This window comes from Pollicipes pollicipes, unplaced genomic scaffold (genome assembly GCF_011947565.3).
Source record: "Pollicipes pollicipes isolate AB1234 unplaced genomic scaffold, Ppol_2.1 Scaffold_4740;HRSCAF=5597_pilon_pilon_pilon, whole genome shotgun sequence".
Lineage (NCBI taxonomy): Eukaryota > Metazoa > Arthropoda > Thecostraca > Pollicipedomorpha > Pollicipedidae > Pollicipes > Pollicipes pollicipes.
The window spans coordinates 10,333,006-10,348,459 of record NW_023596545.1 but is presented as its reverse complement, the minus strand read 5'-3'; the positions used below and the strand labels follow the sequence as shown (position 1 = coordinate 10,348,459).

The 15,454-nt window shown below is 50.6% G+C and overlaps 1 protein-coding gene across 1 annotated transcript; it reads left to right on the top strand.

Annotated features, from left to right (window-relative positions):
- The first annotated feature begins 2,904 nt into the window (after positions 1 to 2,904).
- Positions 2,905 to 13,142, top strand: LOC119099460 (xylose isomerase). The gene is made up of 8 exons (XM_037222613.1): positions 2,905 to 3,091; positions 9,350 to 9,613; positions 9,921 to 10,086; positions 10,202 to 10,407; positions 10,648 to 10,858; positions 11,330 to 11,450; positions 12,016 to 12,222; positions 12,762 to 13,142. The coding sequence occupies exons 1-8, from the start codon at positions 3,019 to 3,021 to the stop codon at positions 12,891 to 12,893; spliced, it is 1,380 nt and encodes a 459-aa protein (XP_037078508.1). The 5' UTR covers positions 2,905 to 3,018; the 3' UTR covers positions 12,894 to 13,142.
- The last annotated feature ends 2,312 nt before the right edge of the window (positions 13,143 to 15,454 follow it).

The following is a 15,454-nucleotide window of genomic DNA, read 5'->3' as shown; positions in this document are numbered from 1 at the left end:
GGCAAAATTGCGAAGATAGAAACAAATTACAACAGACCAGATCACATAGAAACACAAATCACACATCACAGAAACTCAATGCTAAGTATTAGTCTATACTCGCTCACCCTTGCAGTGTGGGCCTGTGTAGAGCACATGTCGAAACGTTGACTTTTCCCTGCATGGACAGGTTGAGCTGCAAGATGCTGCAAAACCTGGGGGGCATGCATGATTTAATCAGAATAGTTCTTAGCAGGCGACAGAAATATACTACAAACTGTACTATATCAGCGCTGACGTCACAGATCATGGGTGACGCAGTGCTTTTCCAAGGGCCGTCAGATCAGTGCTTTCCACATATTTTGTCAGACAAGATTCACTTCATATGTTAAACAATATAAAAGCCAAATAACAGGGTTTATTACTAGCCGTAATAGTCGTGGCTCGGCATAGTATCTGCCGGCGAACGTAATCAGCTTGTTATGCGGCGTTTCAAAGCGTCGCGCAATTTGAGACAGATGGGCTTGCATGCTAGCCACACGGTAATGAACTAGGTTAAGTGTGCGTTCGGTGCAATACCACGGGCTGCCGCTCATTGCGTTCATGTCGTGAGAAGTTGACTGACTTGAACGTAGTCAATCGTCACTTTTTCAGGCGCTGTGCGGCCTTTCCTGGGACTTACCATGGAGAGCGTCCTTAGTAATAGAGTTAAAAAGGTCTGCCGATCTAGGAGGCTTGTTATTTGTGGCTACCCGAACTGTAGCCTTAGAGGTTAACGGAGGACATTGGAGCGACACATGTCAAGGATTTATCTGGGGCTTCGTGCTGCTGAAAGGACCAGCAGCTTTGAGATAAGATGCCCACTGCAGAGCATCGCTGGTGTAGACCTTTCTCACTGCCGGCCGCGCTTCAGACTTAGCGTTCTGACCGCTGGAGAAGCGTGAGGTAAGTCGCTTTTGATTGTCATAGTAGATTGCATATAGTGCTAGATGAAGGCAGTAGAGGTGTTGACAAAGGTCTTTTGCCTCTGCTGATACCAATGTTACATGGGCTTGGTACCCAATTCCGTTGATTGAGACAGTGTTAGGAAGTGCGAGTTCTGCGCCGGTAGTGACTAAGATGGCGAAGGTCGCCAACACTTCCAGCTGGTTGTACAGTGATGTCACAAAACCAACAGTAATAAATGTAGGGCTGCAGGGATGCAGTTTTGCAAAACACATAGGGGTGAGGGGGGGGGGGGCGGGGAGTGCGCAGGGAGGAAAATTGTGTGGATTGCCTACGAAATGCACTTCAAACAGTTTTCTCCCCAGATTTGATACATTTTCGTTTCAGAGTTGGGAGCAGGAGAGAAGTGCCTCAAAATAAGTTTGGGGGCTGAACCCTAAGAAAAATAATTAAAGAAAAATAATGGATGTAAATGATGCATGAAAGTAACAACACGCATATAGGCTGTTTATGTTAAGCATGTATTTATCTCATATCTTTTATAAGTTTAGTCTTAACCATCATTCAGCGTTTGATGGTTAGAAAGCGATACGCAAGTGCAAATGAATTCCGAAGCGAGATTGTTTGATAGTTACGCACCATTGCATTTCTTTTGTCTTTGTCTTTGTGGTTTATCGTATTTAGAGTTAAACTGCAACGGTTTCTGATAGTTTGGGCTCCAAGTGACAATAAAGACGGTTCCAAATTTCTCCGATGACAGAAAAGGCACTTAAGTACCCCTGGATTGTTGCTAGGGCTACCATCCTCGTTTGGTGCATTAGCATGTACACGTTAACACAATAGACGAGGACAATGCTTCCAACAATAATGATTCCATTCGTGATATTAATATCTCGCTCCAGTTCTCCTTAAACTTGTTATACCGATTGGTTCATTACATATGATCGTAATAAGTCAGCCTGGTTCGGCCCCCACAAGTTGACCTCACATGACCTTTAGTAGAGATCTGCTTATATGGTCCCGTAGTGTGGCTGACCCTGACCTGAAGACAGTCAAACCAATTGCTGAGCTGCATGGTAGCGATTCGAAAGAAGACAGGTCTTAATCCAGTTACTTTTGACGAACAGCAAACAGGCGTTGGATTTTACGACATTTATCAAGAGCCTTTGCTTGAAAACTATAGTAGTTGTGACCATTAACTTATACGTGCAGAAGGTAGACCTTAATAGTTTAATAGTTTATATAATAGTAGATAATATATAGTAGATAATAGTTTATACTTAATAGTAGATAATAGTTTATCTTCTCCCACTTTTGTATTTTCCAGACAAAATACTACGAGCTTAAAACAACATAGGGGGGGGGGGGGCATGACCCTCCTAAAAAATGCAAATCGACGACTCCAGTCATGACTCATTGACATGAAATTCTAAGAGGATGTGGCCCGTGATAATGACGTCTGCCGCTCTGCTGGAGGAGTCAACCAGGCCGGGGGAGGGGGGGGGGGGGGGGCAGGCAGGTACGCCTTACGCCCTGCACCCGCCCTCGCCTTTCCCGAGGTCAGCCGGGTATCGGTGGGTGGTAACAGAAGTCCCGAGCCGCCCGTCCGCTTGTGCACAAACACGTGCCCATGGTGAGACGTACACCTTTTGGCGACGCTGTCCTCCAAGGCCGGCGTCACTGCCACGGTCGCATAGGCGTAGTCGTCCAAATTACACGCTATCGCGGCAGAGGAACGGCGCGATAGCGGACGCAGTGTAACATCAAAACAGCGTAGCGGAAAAACAGTCTGCGCCCCAAATACCGCGAGCCTTAGTCCAGTGTTGCCTCGCGCCTGAGTACGTGGAGCGTCCACCGGGAGGGGAAGAAGGGGGAGGGGGAGGAGGTTCGGGGACGTGCCTCCGCGCCGCCCCTGCAGCCCGGGCGGGCGGCCTCGCCCCGCAGCCGGCGCCGAAAAGGTATAGCGCGATACGGCCGGCGCCAGGCACGCACCTCACACACGGCGAGGAGGTCTATCCCGGCAAAAACGGGCCGCGCTCGTGTGACACGGCGACGGAAGGCTTTATAAACGGCAGCCGACCACACGACAGCATCATGGCCGCAGCGAGCCCCGCCAAACGCGCCAAGAAGGAAGACAACGGAACAACCATGAAGGAGGCGTTCCCAGGTGAGGACGAACTGCGGACTTGGGGGACTTCTCGGCTTGGCCGCGGACTGCAAGGCGTGCCTGGTGCCGGAGTTACCCCAAGATATCAGGCCGACTTGTTCAGCGTGTCAGGTGCCCTTGAAACTAACTCGACACGCGTGAACTACGGTCTGTCGTGTATTTACAAGTGAATACAGTTACGTAGAAATTAATTTATCGTTTATTTGTATTTTGAAACGCGGCGACTTCGAAGCCCATTTCGCTCCCACTGGACATACGATGTAAGGTGGAGGAATCGCATGTCGGTACATGGAAAGCGAACATCATACCAGTCACCACTTCCGTGCCGATTCACGTCTTCGAGATGTTCGCGTTTCCGTTGCGTGGAGCCTGGAAACGTGTTCGCCTCCGTTACCAGCTTACGTGTTGCACGGACGTTCGTAGTGCGTAAACCGAACTGCTTGTTTCATTCTTTTCGGACGACTGATCTTTTTTGGACTTAACTCTGATGCTCTGTTCATTCACGACCGCACCCAATGTTCGATGCGTAATGCAATACTTTGGCATGTATTGTGATGGGTGCTTCCCTAGACCGCTGCTGCTCACTTAGGGATATCCGTAGTTTGTGAAGACACGATGCCATCCCGATTGTTTATTAAAATATGGTTGCCTTTGCGATGCCTTGACGACGCAGTCTATTCTACCATGCACTTTTGCATGCTTTCAACACGCATCCGGAGCTTGAAGAGAAGGCATGAATGCGTGCTTGCACCACTCATTAGTGAACAAATTATTTATAGCGAGAAATTCTGCCCCAGCTTGGCACATAAGCACGTTGACACAGAATGGGGCCAAGTTGCCCTTGCTCATCACTTCATGTTTTGTGCATTAAAGGGAATGTTCCACATTTGAAGGCAATAAAGCAAGCACCAGATATCATGAAATAAGCTCACTTGTAACTAATGGTATGCTTTCGGGAAAAGACTGATCCACACCACACAAGTTCTCTATTTACTTAACATGGACCTCAATACGTCAGTATTTGGTGATGTTATCGTCCCTTGTACAACATTGATTGAGAGCGAATTGATGGCCATTATATCTGAAAGAAGTGCTCACGAACGTCAGATATGAACGAATCGACATTTACATTTTCTTGATCTCGATCGCCGCATGTCTAATGGGATGGTAATATTTGAATGCCGATACTACAGCGTCAAGGTCGTGGATGCCCGGGCGACCTTGAAATAGTCTCCCCGAAAAAGTCTGCATATATTGACGGGTGTGCAGCTCAGAAACTAGAGGGGCTTAGGCCTTAAGAAGGGAGGACTGTGATTTGCACCGAATGGTCTTCAAGATTGGCGCGATCTCTTAGTGACATGCTTCATCCATAGCGACTAGCTACATCATCTTGGCTGTAAACACTGCTTAAGGTCAGGTCACTGACCGATGCAGGATTTGCGCGACCTCTAGCTCGATTAAACAGCATGACCAACGTCGGGTGACGAGCTTTCGCATAATACCCGCCTCGGCTAAAGTTCGTGTCATACGCACCAAGCATGCGTGGAGCCCAATAACATGATCTCACTGTTGACCTAAGTGGCACAATATAGAGTTAGAGCGACAAAGAAAACTGTATGTGATTATTTATGCAACGCGCTGAGCACTCGTCCATGAAAAAGTTGGAGCAAAATTTTATAAATGCCATGGATGCAAAAAATAATGACATCACATGGACGCACAATGACCGCAAGTGCTCATTTGTATTTCTAATGGATGCAGCAGATCATCTGCTTTCAAAGAATGTTCAGTTGGGGTTAAATCAAAGCAGCCATTCCATAGATACAAAATATGTTTTGGTCCATTTTCAAGACCTTCCCGAAAATTCCATCACATCTGTCTCGTGACCCATGTGACTTAGAACCCTTGAAGATGCTTGGGTGCAATTTGTGACATAGATCAGAGCGTTTGCCAAGTTTCATCCAAAACGGAGTGGTCATGGTGAGTATTCATGTGATTACATGACGCTGGTAATTTATCCTGGTATAACCCTTCTAGCGCTGGGACGCTTCGTGCTACATCACCACAAACACGAATTTTTGGGTGCTCATATTTTGTTTTGGCCATGAGCACAATACAGCCAATGGGATGGGTTTTTGAGTGGCATCTCTATGAAATTATGTGTGGGTGACTTTTCCATAGGCTGCACTAGTTTGCTGGCATCAAGCTCGGAAACAAGAGGGTTTGAAATTTCAAAAGAGCATCGCCGTGTATTGCAGGGAACGACACCGAAAATGGTTTAAGCCACACATATTTGCAACAGTCCCTTTAAAGGGAATGTTTCAAGCTCCTTTCAAACTAGAGTGGTTTGGGTCTCAGGAATGGCAGGTCTGTGAACTGCACCGAATGATCTGCAAGATCCCTAATTCAGTTCAAAACCCTATAAAAATGTGGAGCACTCCGACAAAGTCAGGACCCCCTTGTTAACTGGTGTTTCTACGCATTTGACGCATGCTGCACATCAAACACAAGTGGCGATCCACTTAAGTTCAATTCCTGTAAAAAAGCCATTTCACATTTGTTACCCTGATGATACATCTAGGTGGAGGATATCTAACGATACGTGTAAGTCAGCTGTTACGTTAGCTAGCGCGGATGGCGTTTGGGGGGTTCCCACATGGCGTGGGACACGCACGTGTTGTGCCTCCCGACGCGAACGATTTTTCTCGATTTGAGAACCCCAGCGCAGCTTCCGCGCTACCGTCCGTTCCGCCTGACTCACCCGCATTGATCTAACCATCCCGACAGGTCAACCATTATTGAACTGAGAAACTCGATCGGCGTCATTGCGCGGCCAGAAGCTACGCGATGACGCGGATCAGAGTGGCAGATCCCTCCCGTCCCTTTTCCGTCCGCGATCGCAACACGCTCTGCGCGAGAAGTGACCAGTCTTGCACATTGCGCTGCCACTCCGAGGCCGCTCAGTGGGCCTCCCGGCTCGCTGCATTTAACTTCAAACAACAGAGGACCGTTGCAGACGAGAGGACAGACGTGTTTGTAGAGCAGGCGCGCCTGACACGCCGCATGCCCAGATAGCGCCCTAACCCCACCAAACATGGACAAGGCGAGCGCTGGCCTGCTGACAAGATGGCACTGCCAACGTTGTGTATCTTGCGGATGACACGATGGCGTCGTGTTTAAACGAAGATCGCGATCCATCATGCTCGCGCTAGTCACGTGTCGCTTCTTGGTACATTACAGAGCTGTAATGGAACGGAGCATGCATAATACTTTCCTTTGGTCTGATCTGACAAATAACAATGGAGCAGTGAAACAAGACGAAATAAATGGAAACTAAACTTAAGTCGTCGATGTCTATTGATTGCATCGCCCTGTCAATCTGGAAGCCTTTACAAATGAGAGGAAGCTGCTTGACTGTTAAGCGTTCCTCGTTTCTATGGGGTTCTGAACTGAGATAGACATTTTGAGGATCATTCAGTGCAGTTCACAGCCCTACCCTTTTTGAAGGGAGTGCTCCACGTTTGTATGTAGTTTTGAACTGAAATAGTCGTCTTGAAGATCTTTCGGCGCAGCTCACACGATTTCCAAATATAACGACGGTCAACTGGCTATCAATCAATGTTGTGCAAGGCGCGATAACGTAATCGAACAATGGTAATTTCAGGAACATATTTATCAAACAGAGAAATTGTGTTGTCTAGAGGTGTCTTTTTTTGCTTCAAAGTATACAAAAATTTATAAAGCAAGGTTATTTAATCTTATAGGATGCTTGCTTCAATATCTTCAAATGTGGAGCATTCCCTTTAACACTGAATAGTCTCCGGCTTCTGAGCTTGACGCCCGCGGAACTCTGCAGACTTTTTCATGCACGCTATTTCAAGGTCACTCAGGCATGCCTGACGCCAAGAAACGTTACACGGATGCTGTCACCTGATTGGCCATGTAGAGTTCACCGCCATGACAAGCGTAAGTGTCAGTTTTTCGTACCCGGCGTACAGCAGCAGGATTTCTGGCGTGGCCGAATTTCAGTCGACCCTCAGCCAATCTAATGTGTTGAGTACAACTTTCGACCATGAAACACGTTTTGTGCTATATCATACAGGACTTACTTACTTACGAATAGCGCCATAACCGATTATGTCAATGAAGTGAACAACATAAAATCGTAGACAAATATGCAGTGACCACACGAGAAAGGGCTGAAACACGTGCACATATCGATATTTCAATTCTGCAAACAACACACCGATTAACACGATGCCTCACAAGCTGGAGTACAACATGTGAGTCAGCCCGTCCACTGCATTGACAATTTTGCACACATTTTTGGCAGCCGCTCTGACATCATGCAAATGTGCCATGACGCAATCAAACGATGACGTACTGAAGAGCATATTTACTTAACACTAAAGTTGTTATGTCCAGAGCAGTCTTTAATATTCAAAGCCGTACCAAAACCCGGAATTCAGCTTAATTCATTACGTCTGGTGATTGCCTCAATATTTTCGAATTCGGAGCAATTTCTTGAACCAATTCGCCATTCTAGCAGAAACTATTTCGTCATAAGCATATTTGGTGTAACCACACTGTAAAGATCGGCGAATTACTTTTAGATCTACGCATATCATACACAACAATGGAAAATCAAAATCTCATGAGTTTTGGCGAACTCGGTATGTTTTTGGATATGTCATATCATTTCATGTATTTACTACCGATTGTTCCATATGTGTGGCTTAACGTTTTATTCCTGTCAATGGACTACAAGATACATGATAGCAACGAATATGCGGCGATGATGAAAACGCGTCAGGAACTTGAGAAAGCCTACAGAGTTAAACACAAGCCTGTTTTTGACGTTGGTTAAGTTAAGACATGAGCGCAGCGCGGCTCCGGAGGTCATATCGGCCGTCAGCAGATATCGTAAACCGGCTCTCCCATCACAATTTTCTGTATGTCATAGCATGCCATTCATTATCGAATATCTCCGTTACCTGGCTTTTTGAATGTCCGGAAAGTACAGCTTAACTCGTTGGTTTATATTGATTGCACCATCATGTCGCTCGTCAGGGTAGAGAGATTGCTTTAGCACCTGGCTTTTGAGATGTCCCCCAAACCGTTCAGCGCGTTGGAATGCAATATCGCCGCCTAGGGCTGGGTTTTAAACACACCAAGCCAAGTCACCGGTCTCCTTTCCTACTCTTTCTCGAAAGTCTTGCCTTGCAAAATAAAATATAGAAATCGGCGCCCCGCCGAACATCCTGGGTTGTGTGCAGCAGGTCTCCGTGTCCACTCGTTCAGAGCGAGTTGTGCAATTGCATTGTCCCCTCCACCAAGATCGAGATTTCTACCAAGGTCATTCAAGTTCAAGGTCACATCAGGTCAACTTTGGAAAGCTACATCACGTGAATACTCAGACCATCTTGATAAGGGACTGAACGGCCTTAAAAGTATCGGGCATGCTTTGCGGTCATTAGGTTCATTCAAAGCTAAGTCATGTGGGGTTGCCTGTACAAAACCACCCAAAATGGCATAAGTATACCTTTCAAAGCACACCGTCTGAAAATAGCAGTATAATCCTTTAAAATGAAGATCGTGAGTGAACGGTTCTCTTAGGCCAAGATCACGAAAGCGTCACGAAATGGCTCCAGGTAAACTTGCATTGCCCTGTGGAAGTGAATGGCCGCACACTTTTACTTTTATGCGTATGATGCCTTGAACGGCATTACGACAGAGGTCGTCATATCACAAGCTCACCTTGTGAGCATGTGAAAAGCTACGTAATAACGTCGAAACGTGATTTGACCTAGTTTGACGAGACCCGCTCGTTAATCATAGCAAATAATGTAAAATGACCTCGTTAAACGGATACGTCATGTTCGAGGCTATCGCGCAACCATGTATTTTGTATTTGCTAAAGCGCGGTGGTCCATGCCATGTGTGGGATTGGCAGGGGGTCATACTTCCACCTGCACTACGGAGGGTGGCGAAACCGGCAAAGCTGATCGGGTACACGGTGTCGTTGACTTGTCTCACATCACTGCTGTTATTTCGAATTTGTACACGTGGCTGCCATTCTGCCATTCAGCTGGGGTGCTAACGAATACGACCGTTGCGATTTATTCGTACGTCGATGTATTTTGATATTTATCCTATGATTGACCCAGGTCGTGCTCAGAGCTTTCACGCCAATAGCAATATACAATAACACATTGCTGAGGCTTATATCCCATTACACCGTGCACCGTCTGTCGTCAGATGTGCAGAAGATCGCGTACCGGCCGGACGCGCCGCCGGAGGAGGTGCTGGTCTTCCGGCACTACAACGCCCGTCAGGAGGTGATGGGACGCTCAATGGAGGAGTGGCTGCGCTTCTCGGTCTGCTACTGGCACACGTTCCGCGGCACGGGGCTGGACCCGTTCGGCGGTGCCACCATCGACCGGCCCTGGGATGACGGCTCCGATAGTCTGGAGAACGCTAAACGCCGCCTGCGCGCCGCCTTCGAGTTCTTCTCCAAGCTCGGTGGGTGCCGCCAGAAGCAGACGGTGGTCGGTGGTCGGTGGGCTTCATGACCATTTTGTGCCGGCTGCGTGCCGTGGGCTGCTTACAGCGTGTGGAATTGGACTGATTCCACAGGTTTACAAACGTCTCCACGGACTAGCCATTCTTGTGTAATAAGTAACCCCTCGTAAAATACTATGAATAATAGCATGTCAGCCTCTTAAAGAACTTCTGGACAAAGTTTCCCCGCCGCTGAACCGTGGACGTAAACCCACAGTGAACGCCTCAACACATCACATTGATTTGCAGTGCGTGCCTGTGCCTGCAGGAAACAAATACTGGACATTCCACGACCGTGACATCGCGCCAGAGGGCGCCACGTGGCAGGAGACGAGCAGGAACCTGGATGAGATGGTGGAGCTGGCGGCCCAGCTGCAGAAACAGCACGGCATCAAGCTGCTGTGGGCCACCTGTAACCTCTTCTCCCACCCGAGGTACTCAGCAGAGCTGAGCCATTAAGGCCGAATTTCTCTCACGCGACAGGCGCCGATCAGGTATGACTAACACAGCGAACTAGAGGACATGCGCTACCCCACGTGTCATCGACAGGTACATGAACGGAGCCGCCACCAACCCGGACGCGCACGTGTTCGCGTGCGCCGGCGCCGCGCTGCGCAAGGGCCTGGACGTGGCGCACAAGCTAGGCGCCGAGAACTACGTGTTCTGGGGCGGCCGTGAGGGCTTCCAGACGCTGCTCAACACCGACCTCAACAAGGAGCTGCAGAACATGGCCAACTTCTTCAAGATGGCCATCGGTTAGTCTGGGATTGGGAGGGAGACGTGAGGGAAGCAGGCGCTTCCGGGGACTGGACGGACTGTGCGTCCTTTTGTACGGCATTGGCAATGTCGTAAGCTCTTGGACATTCCTTCTATACCGTGGCATCGAATTTCAGCAGGTATCCGCATCCGAAATGTAGGACTTATTTACCCATTCGTTAGCGATTTTAACCGTGATCTTTACCTAGCCTTCTGCACCTTCTGCGCTTACTCGACAGCTTACAAGGAGAAGATCGGCTTCAAGGGGCAGCTGCTCATCGAGCCGAAGCCGAAGGAACCCACCCGACACCAGTACGACTATGACGCCATGACCGTCATCGCTTTCCTCAAGACGTACCACCTGGACAGGCATTTCAAGCTCAACATCGAGCCCAACCACACCATGCTGGCCGGGCACAGCTATGAACACGACGTCGTCATGGCGTCCGCGTGAGTTGCTAAAAAGGGCCGCCAGAAAGGGGCTTGTGTTTGATAAGGCCTATGATATTGTTGGAAAAGTTTTCTATCAACATTTGGGGTAGGTTTGTGAATTCCGATGAGCTTGTGATCGTTGGTCGCATGGCGTAGTTTCTTATATCAGTTTTGATTCAAGCTTATCTCCCGTGATCCCTCCTTGACAACAGCGTCGCCTCTTGATACAGATAACACGGCGACAATCGCATGTACGCGAAAAATGTCGTGCACCGTATTTGCTTTAGCTCAACCCCTCGTTGGCAGAGTTATTCGGTGTAGATATGTGCCAGATGGTTCTGTTTTGTTTGGTATAAACATAAATTTAGAGGATGGAATTACACGGGCTTTTCCTAATTCTATAATATTAAGCCAATCTACAAACGCAGTTTACGCCCCATCGCTTATTAAAACTGGCTGCAAGCGAAGTGATCACTTCATTTCCGGCAGAATGAACATGCTGGGTTCGGTGGACGCGAACTCAGGCTCTCCAGATCTCGGCTGGGATACGGACCAGTTCCCCATGGACGTCAAGGCGGCCACTATGGTCATGAAGGCCATTATAGAGCAGGTAAGGTGGTTGGTCGAACTCACCAGACCGACAAATGTGTGGTCAGTGGCTTAATGACTCAGGTGTGGTATTATCCGGTGCCAAGATCTTTACTCAGCGAGTGGTGAGCGAGCCAGGGGTCGTGTTAGGTAGGGTCAGACAAGGTCAGGTCAGGTCAGGTCAGGTCAGGTCAGGTTGTTGGAGGCGTCAGTTTGTCGGTTAGCTCTAGGCGAGCAGCTCGCCGAAGCTCGGTCAGAAATGCATGCATCTTTCTGGTCCTTCTGGATGCGATGCGTGTTTTCACTCGCTGTTCTTGAAAGGCATAGCACCAGAGGGGGCAAACGCTGATCACGTAGTCATGCACAGTCCGCAGGCTACTGGTAATAATCCGACACCAGGACTGCAGACATTGGCAGTGACTGGATACCTAGATTTTCCATACATCCAGCCGCAGTCCTACAGCGATCCGGACTCGCTCCACCGCCATCGCCTGTTCCGGCTCGCGCCCGTGCTCGCCGGGCGGCCCAGCTCCCGTTAACGCGCTCCAGGCGCCGGCTTGTGACCCTGTCCGCCGGCGCGTCCTCAGGGTGGCCTGCAGCCGGGCGGTCTCAACTTCGACGCCAAGGTGCGGCGTGAGTCCACCGAGCCGCGCGACCTCTTCGTCGGTCACGTGGGCGCCATGGACACGATGGCTCGCGGCCTCAAGGCGGCCGCCCGCCTCATCGCGGACGGCGCGCTGTCCCGCGCCGTCCAGCAGCGCTACAGCTCCTACAAGGCCGGCCTGGGCCTCAAGGTAACGCTCCCGGTAGCTGAGGCTCCTGCGCGGGCAGGAGGTGAGTGAGCCTGATGTGAGATCGATGGTTGCGTGATAGGCGGCGTATCCGACTCGAGGTTGTGGTACCCGGGCCCTCGTGAGATCCGTGCCGGAGTCCCGCGCACGGCATCGCTGCCTCTGTCGCGCCAATAGGCCAGAGGTACTCAAGCTCATGCTGTCACGTGCTTAGCCTCTCCTGTGAATCGTCAATGGCCGTGAAGTGTTCGAGTTTCATGTGAGAAGAGGTGGAGTGCTTGGCGTGTGTCCGGACACGTCCTGACCGTGGGGCGATCCCGCTCCCTAGATCACCAACGTGTGTCCCGACATGTCCTGACCGTGGCGCGATCCCCCTCCTCAGATCACCAGCGTGTGTTCCGACATATTCTGACCGTGGAGTTATCCCTCTCCCTAGGTCACCAGCGTGTGTCCCGACATGTCCTGACCGTGGCGCGATCCCCCTCTGCAGATCACCAACGTGTTTACCTTCATGTCACCGTGGCGCGACCCCTCCTCCCCAGATCGCCAACGGCTCGGCCACCCTGGAGGACTGCGAGGCGTACGTCATGAAGCACGGCAACCCTGCGCCCGTCTCGGGCCGCCAAGAGCAGTATGAGACCATCTTCAACCACTACGTCCACGACATGAAATGAGTCGGCACCCGCGTGTTCCTGGGGACAGTTGGCCCATGACCAGCACCGCACGGAAAACGCGATCGTGATAGACGCACCCAAACACGCGCACAATGGCACCTGGCCCGTACACAATAAAAGGCTTCACTGCAGAAAAGTGTTTAGGCAATGGTGAAGTGCAGAAGGTTGTGTGAATGATAAAACATATGGTGTGAACATGGTGTGATTGATCATAAATTATCATGGTATCATATTTCATGTCAGGTGTCACACATGTTTATGTCCTATTGGGGGCGATTTCAAACATATGTGTGCATTGAAACGTTATGTTTTGCCAGCCAAAACCGATTGAATGACCACAGGCAGTGATTTTTGCTGGATTTGTTATCACAACGCTGTTGCCAGTGTGTGGTCCGGTGCATGTTGTACGACGCATGGAGAGGAACTTTACTGCAAGAACCCAATGGCCAATCATTGTCACCAATAACTTTCATCCCGATCGCTCCATTTCGCCAGATTTGTTCTGGCAAGTCCACGTATCTGCCTTCCGATTCGACCGCTCGTGGCGGAGTGGGTTTGTCCCGGCTTAGGTGTTCGCCATTTACACCTGGCTGGGATGGCCGGCAGCATGTAACAGCGGCTGCGTCAAAGGCTGCGCGACATCAGAGGGCACGAAGGACCGTGCTGAGTCGCACGGCGAGCTAAGATTTTGCAGCAAAATTATGCCGTTGACCTGGAATTTCACGATCGGATGGTGGAGTCATGGCTCACGTAACAGTGTGTAGCGTCGGTTTTGATTCCAGGAATCTGTCCAATCAAAAAGGTTGCGATTTAACAATAGATTGCTTTGTGTGTGGTTTGCATTATAAAAACGCAACGGCTGTAACAAACATTAAATGAGAACACATATGGAATCATTACCGAACACTGTTCTTTGTACGACATGAATCGCTACCGCATGACACATTGACAGCCATCTACGATGCTGGCACGCAGGGTGGGAATGTCCTATAAACATTCGTTGTTGCGCACAATTAGCAGATTTATGCAAGCTGCCCCGGGACAGGACAAGGAGTAAGGGGTTGTGTGATTATGTCGTACTAAAGACTCAAGTATACACACACGCGGCTGCAGGGGGTGGCGGCCTTGTAGCACATCTGTCACGGCGTGGGACGGTCTGACCGACGTGTGGCAGCTAGAAGTGGGATCGCGTCCTGAAACTGTGATTGTGGCGGGTCACGTGACGACTCACGGCCACGAGAGGCCGGCTGGGTACAGACGGACTTGCCGCCGTGATGCGTGGCGCGTCTAGTCTCGTTCGACAAACGTTTATGGTGAACTAGAATGGCTGTACTACCCCGCAGGGGCACCGGCTTCGGCCGGTGTAGGGGACTAGCGCCCCCTCGGGTCCCAGCTCCGGTAACGGGTGGACAGCGCAAGCTGTTCCTTTCAGGGCGTAGCGACCCTGCCGGTACGTGAGCTCCTGCTCCTTGTCCCGCCCGCTCCGCTTCCCATTATCCTTTCTCCGTCATCCAGCCCTATCACCACTCCTCATCCTCGTTTTATCGGGGTCGCCGTGCCCCCTCGCCCACGTCCCCGGGTTGATCGGATCCTGGTGGCTGAGGGGCGCGTCGTGCGGGTCAGTCACGGCGCGTCCCAACACTCCACTTTGGCCAGAATATCCGGGGGCGTGGGGGGCCCGTGGGGCCCCACACGGGTCTAGCGGCTTGTCGCTCGCGTTGCGGTTGGGTGCTCCTTGCGGGTTTCCGCTTGGGGCGCTTGGCCGCGCGCAGCGGCTTAAGGGGTCAAGGGGCGGCGGCGCTGAACCACGGTCAGGACGGGGAGGGGTCTCCCTGGTTACACCTGGCCGTGTGGGAGGCGTCGTTCGCCCTGTATAGCACCGGGGTAGCCCTGGCGGAACCACCACCCCCTGGGTGAGTGGGCCGTCCCCCAGTTGGGCTCCGAGGTGGGTGGGGAGCCTCGGTGCCGAATGTTACAACCTTACACGCATGGCAACTATAAACTCAAAAAACACCCGCACCCCGAAAGGGGGGCGGACTGAGGCTACAGGTGGTAGTGCGTCAGCGCCTACCCCTCGGATCTTGATTTTTCGAAGCGCCGAGAAGCCGTTGTCGTCCCTTTCGCCCTTTCAAAGGCGAAATGGGTGTGATCGGTTTGGAAAGGTGCTCCGATGCGATAAGCTCAAGGACGGCGGGATCGAGGTTGAGTTCCAGAACGGAGAGGAGGCCAAACGGGCCAGGACCTCGGATAGGTTTGTGTACTGTGTACGGGACGCGGAGGGGAAAAAGGATGTGTCAGTGGCGATGGCTGTGGAGGTCCATAGGACAAAGAACTCGTCAAAGGGTATCATGAACTGTTTTGACCTGAGAGATGTCAGTGATGAGGAGATAATCGATGGTCTCGCTGAGTTCGGGGTAACGGATGCTCGCCGCATCAAGGTGCGCAGAGGTGCGGAGCTGGTCCCCACGAACAACATTGTGCTGACTTTTAATCGTCCTGACATACCATCTGAAGTAAGGGTAGGCTATGTGAAGGTAAAGGTGCGCCTTTTTATTCCGAAC

Bases quoted from the DNA above. Each gene is read 5' to 3' on its own strand.
- LOC119099460 (XM_037222613.1), top strand. From the start codon at position 3,019: ATGGCCGCAGCGAGCCCCGCCAAACGCGCCAAGAAGGAAGACAACGGA. The intron at 10,408-10,647 runs GTTAGTCTGGGA...CTTACTCGACAG, and splicing joins CTTCTTCAAGATGGCCATCG to CTTACAAGGAGAAGATCGGC. The intron at 10,859-11,329 runs GTGAGTTGCTAA...CATTTCCGGCAG, and splicing joins GACGTCGTCATGGCGTCCGC to AATGAACATGCTGGGTTCGG.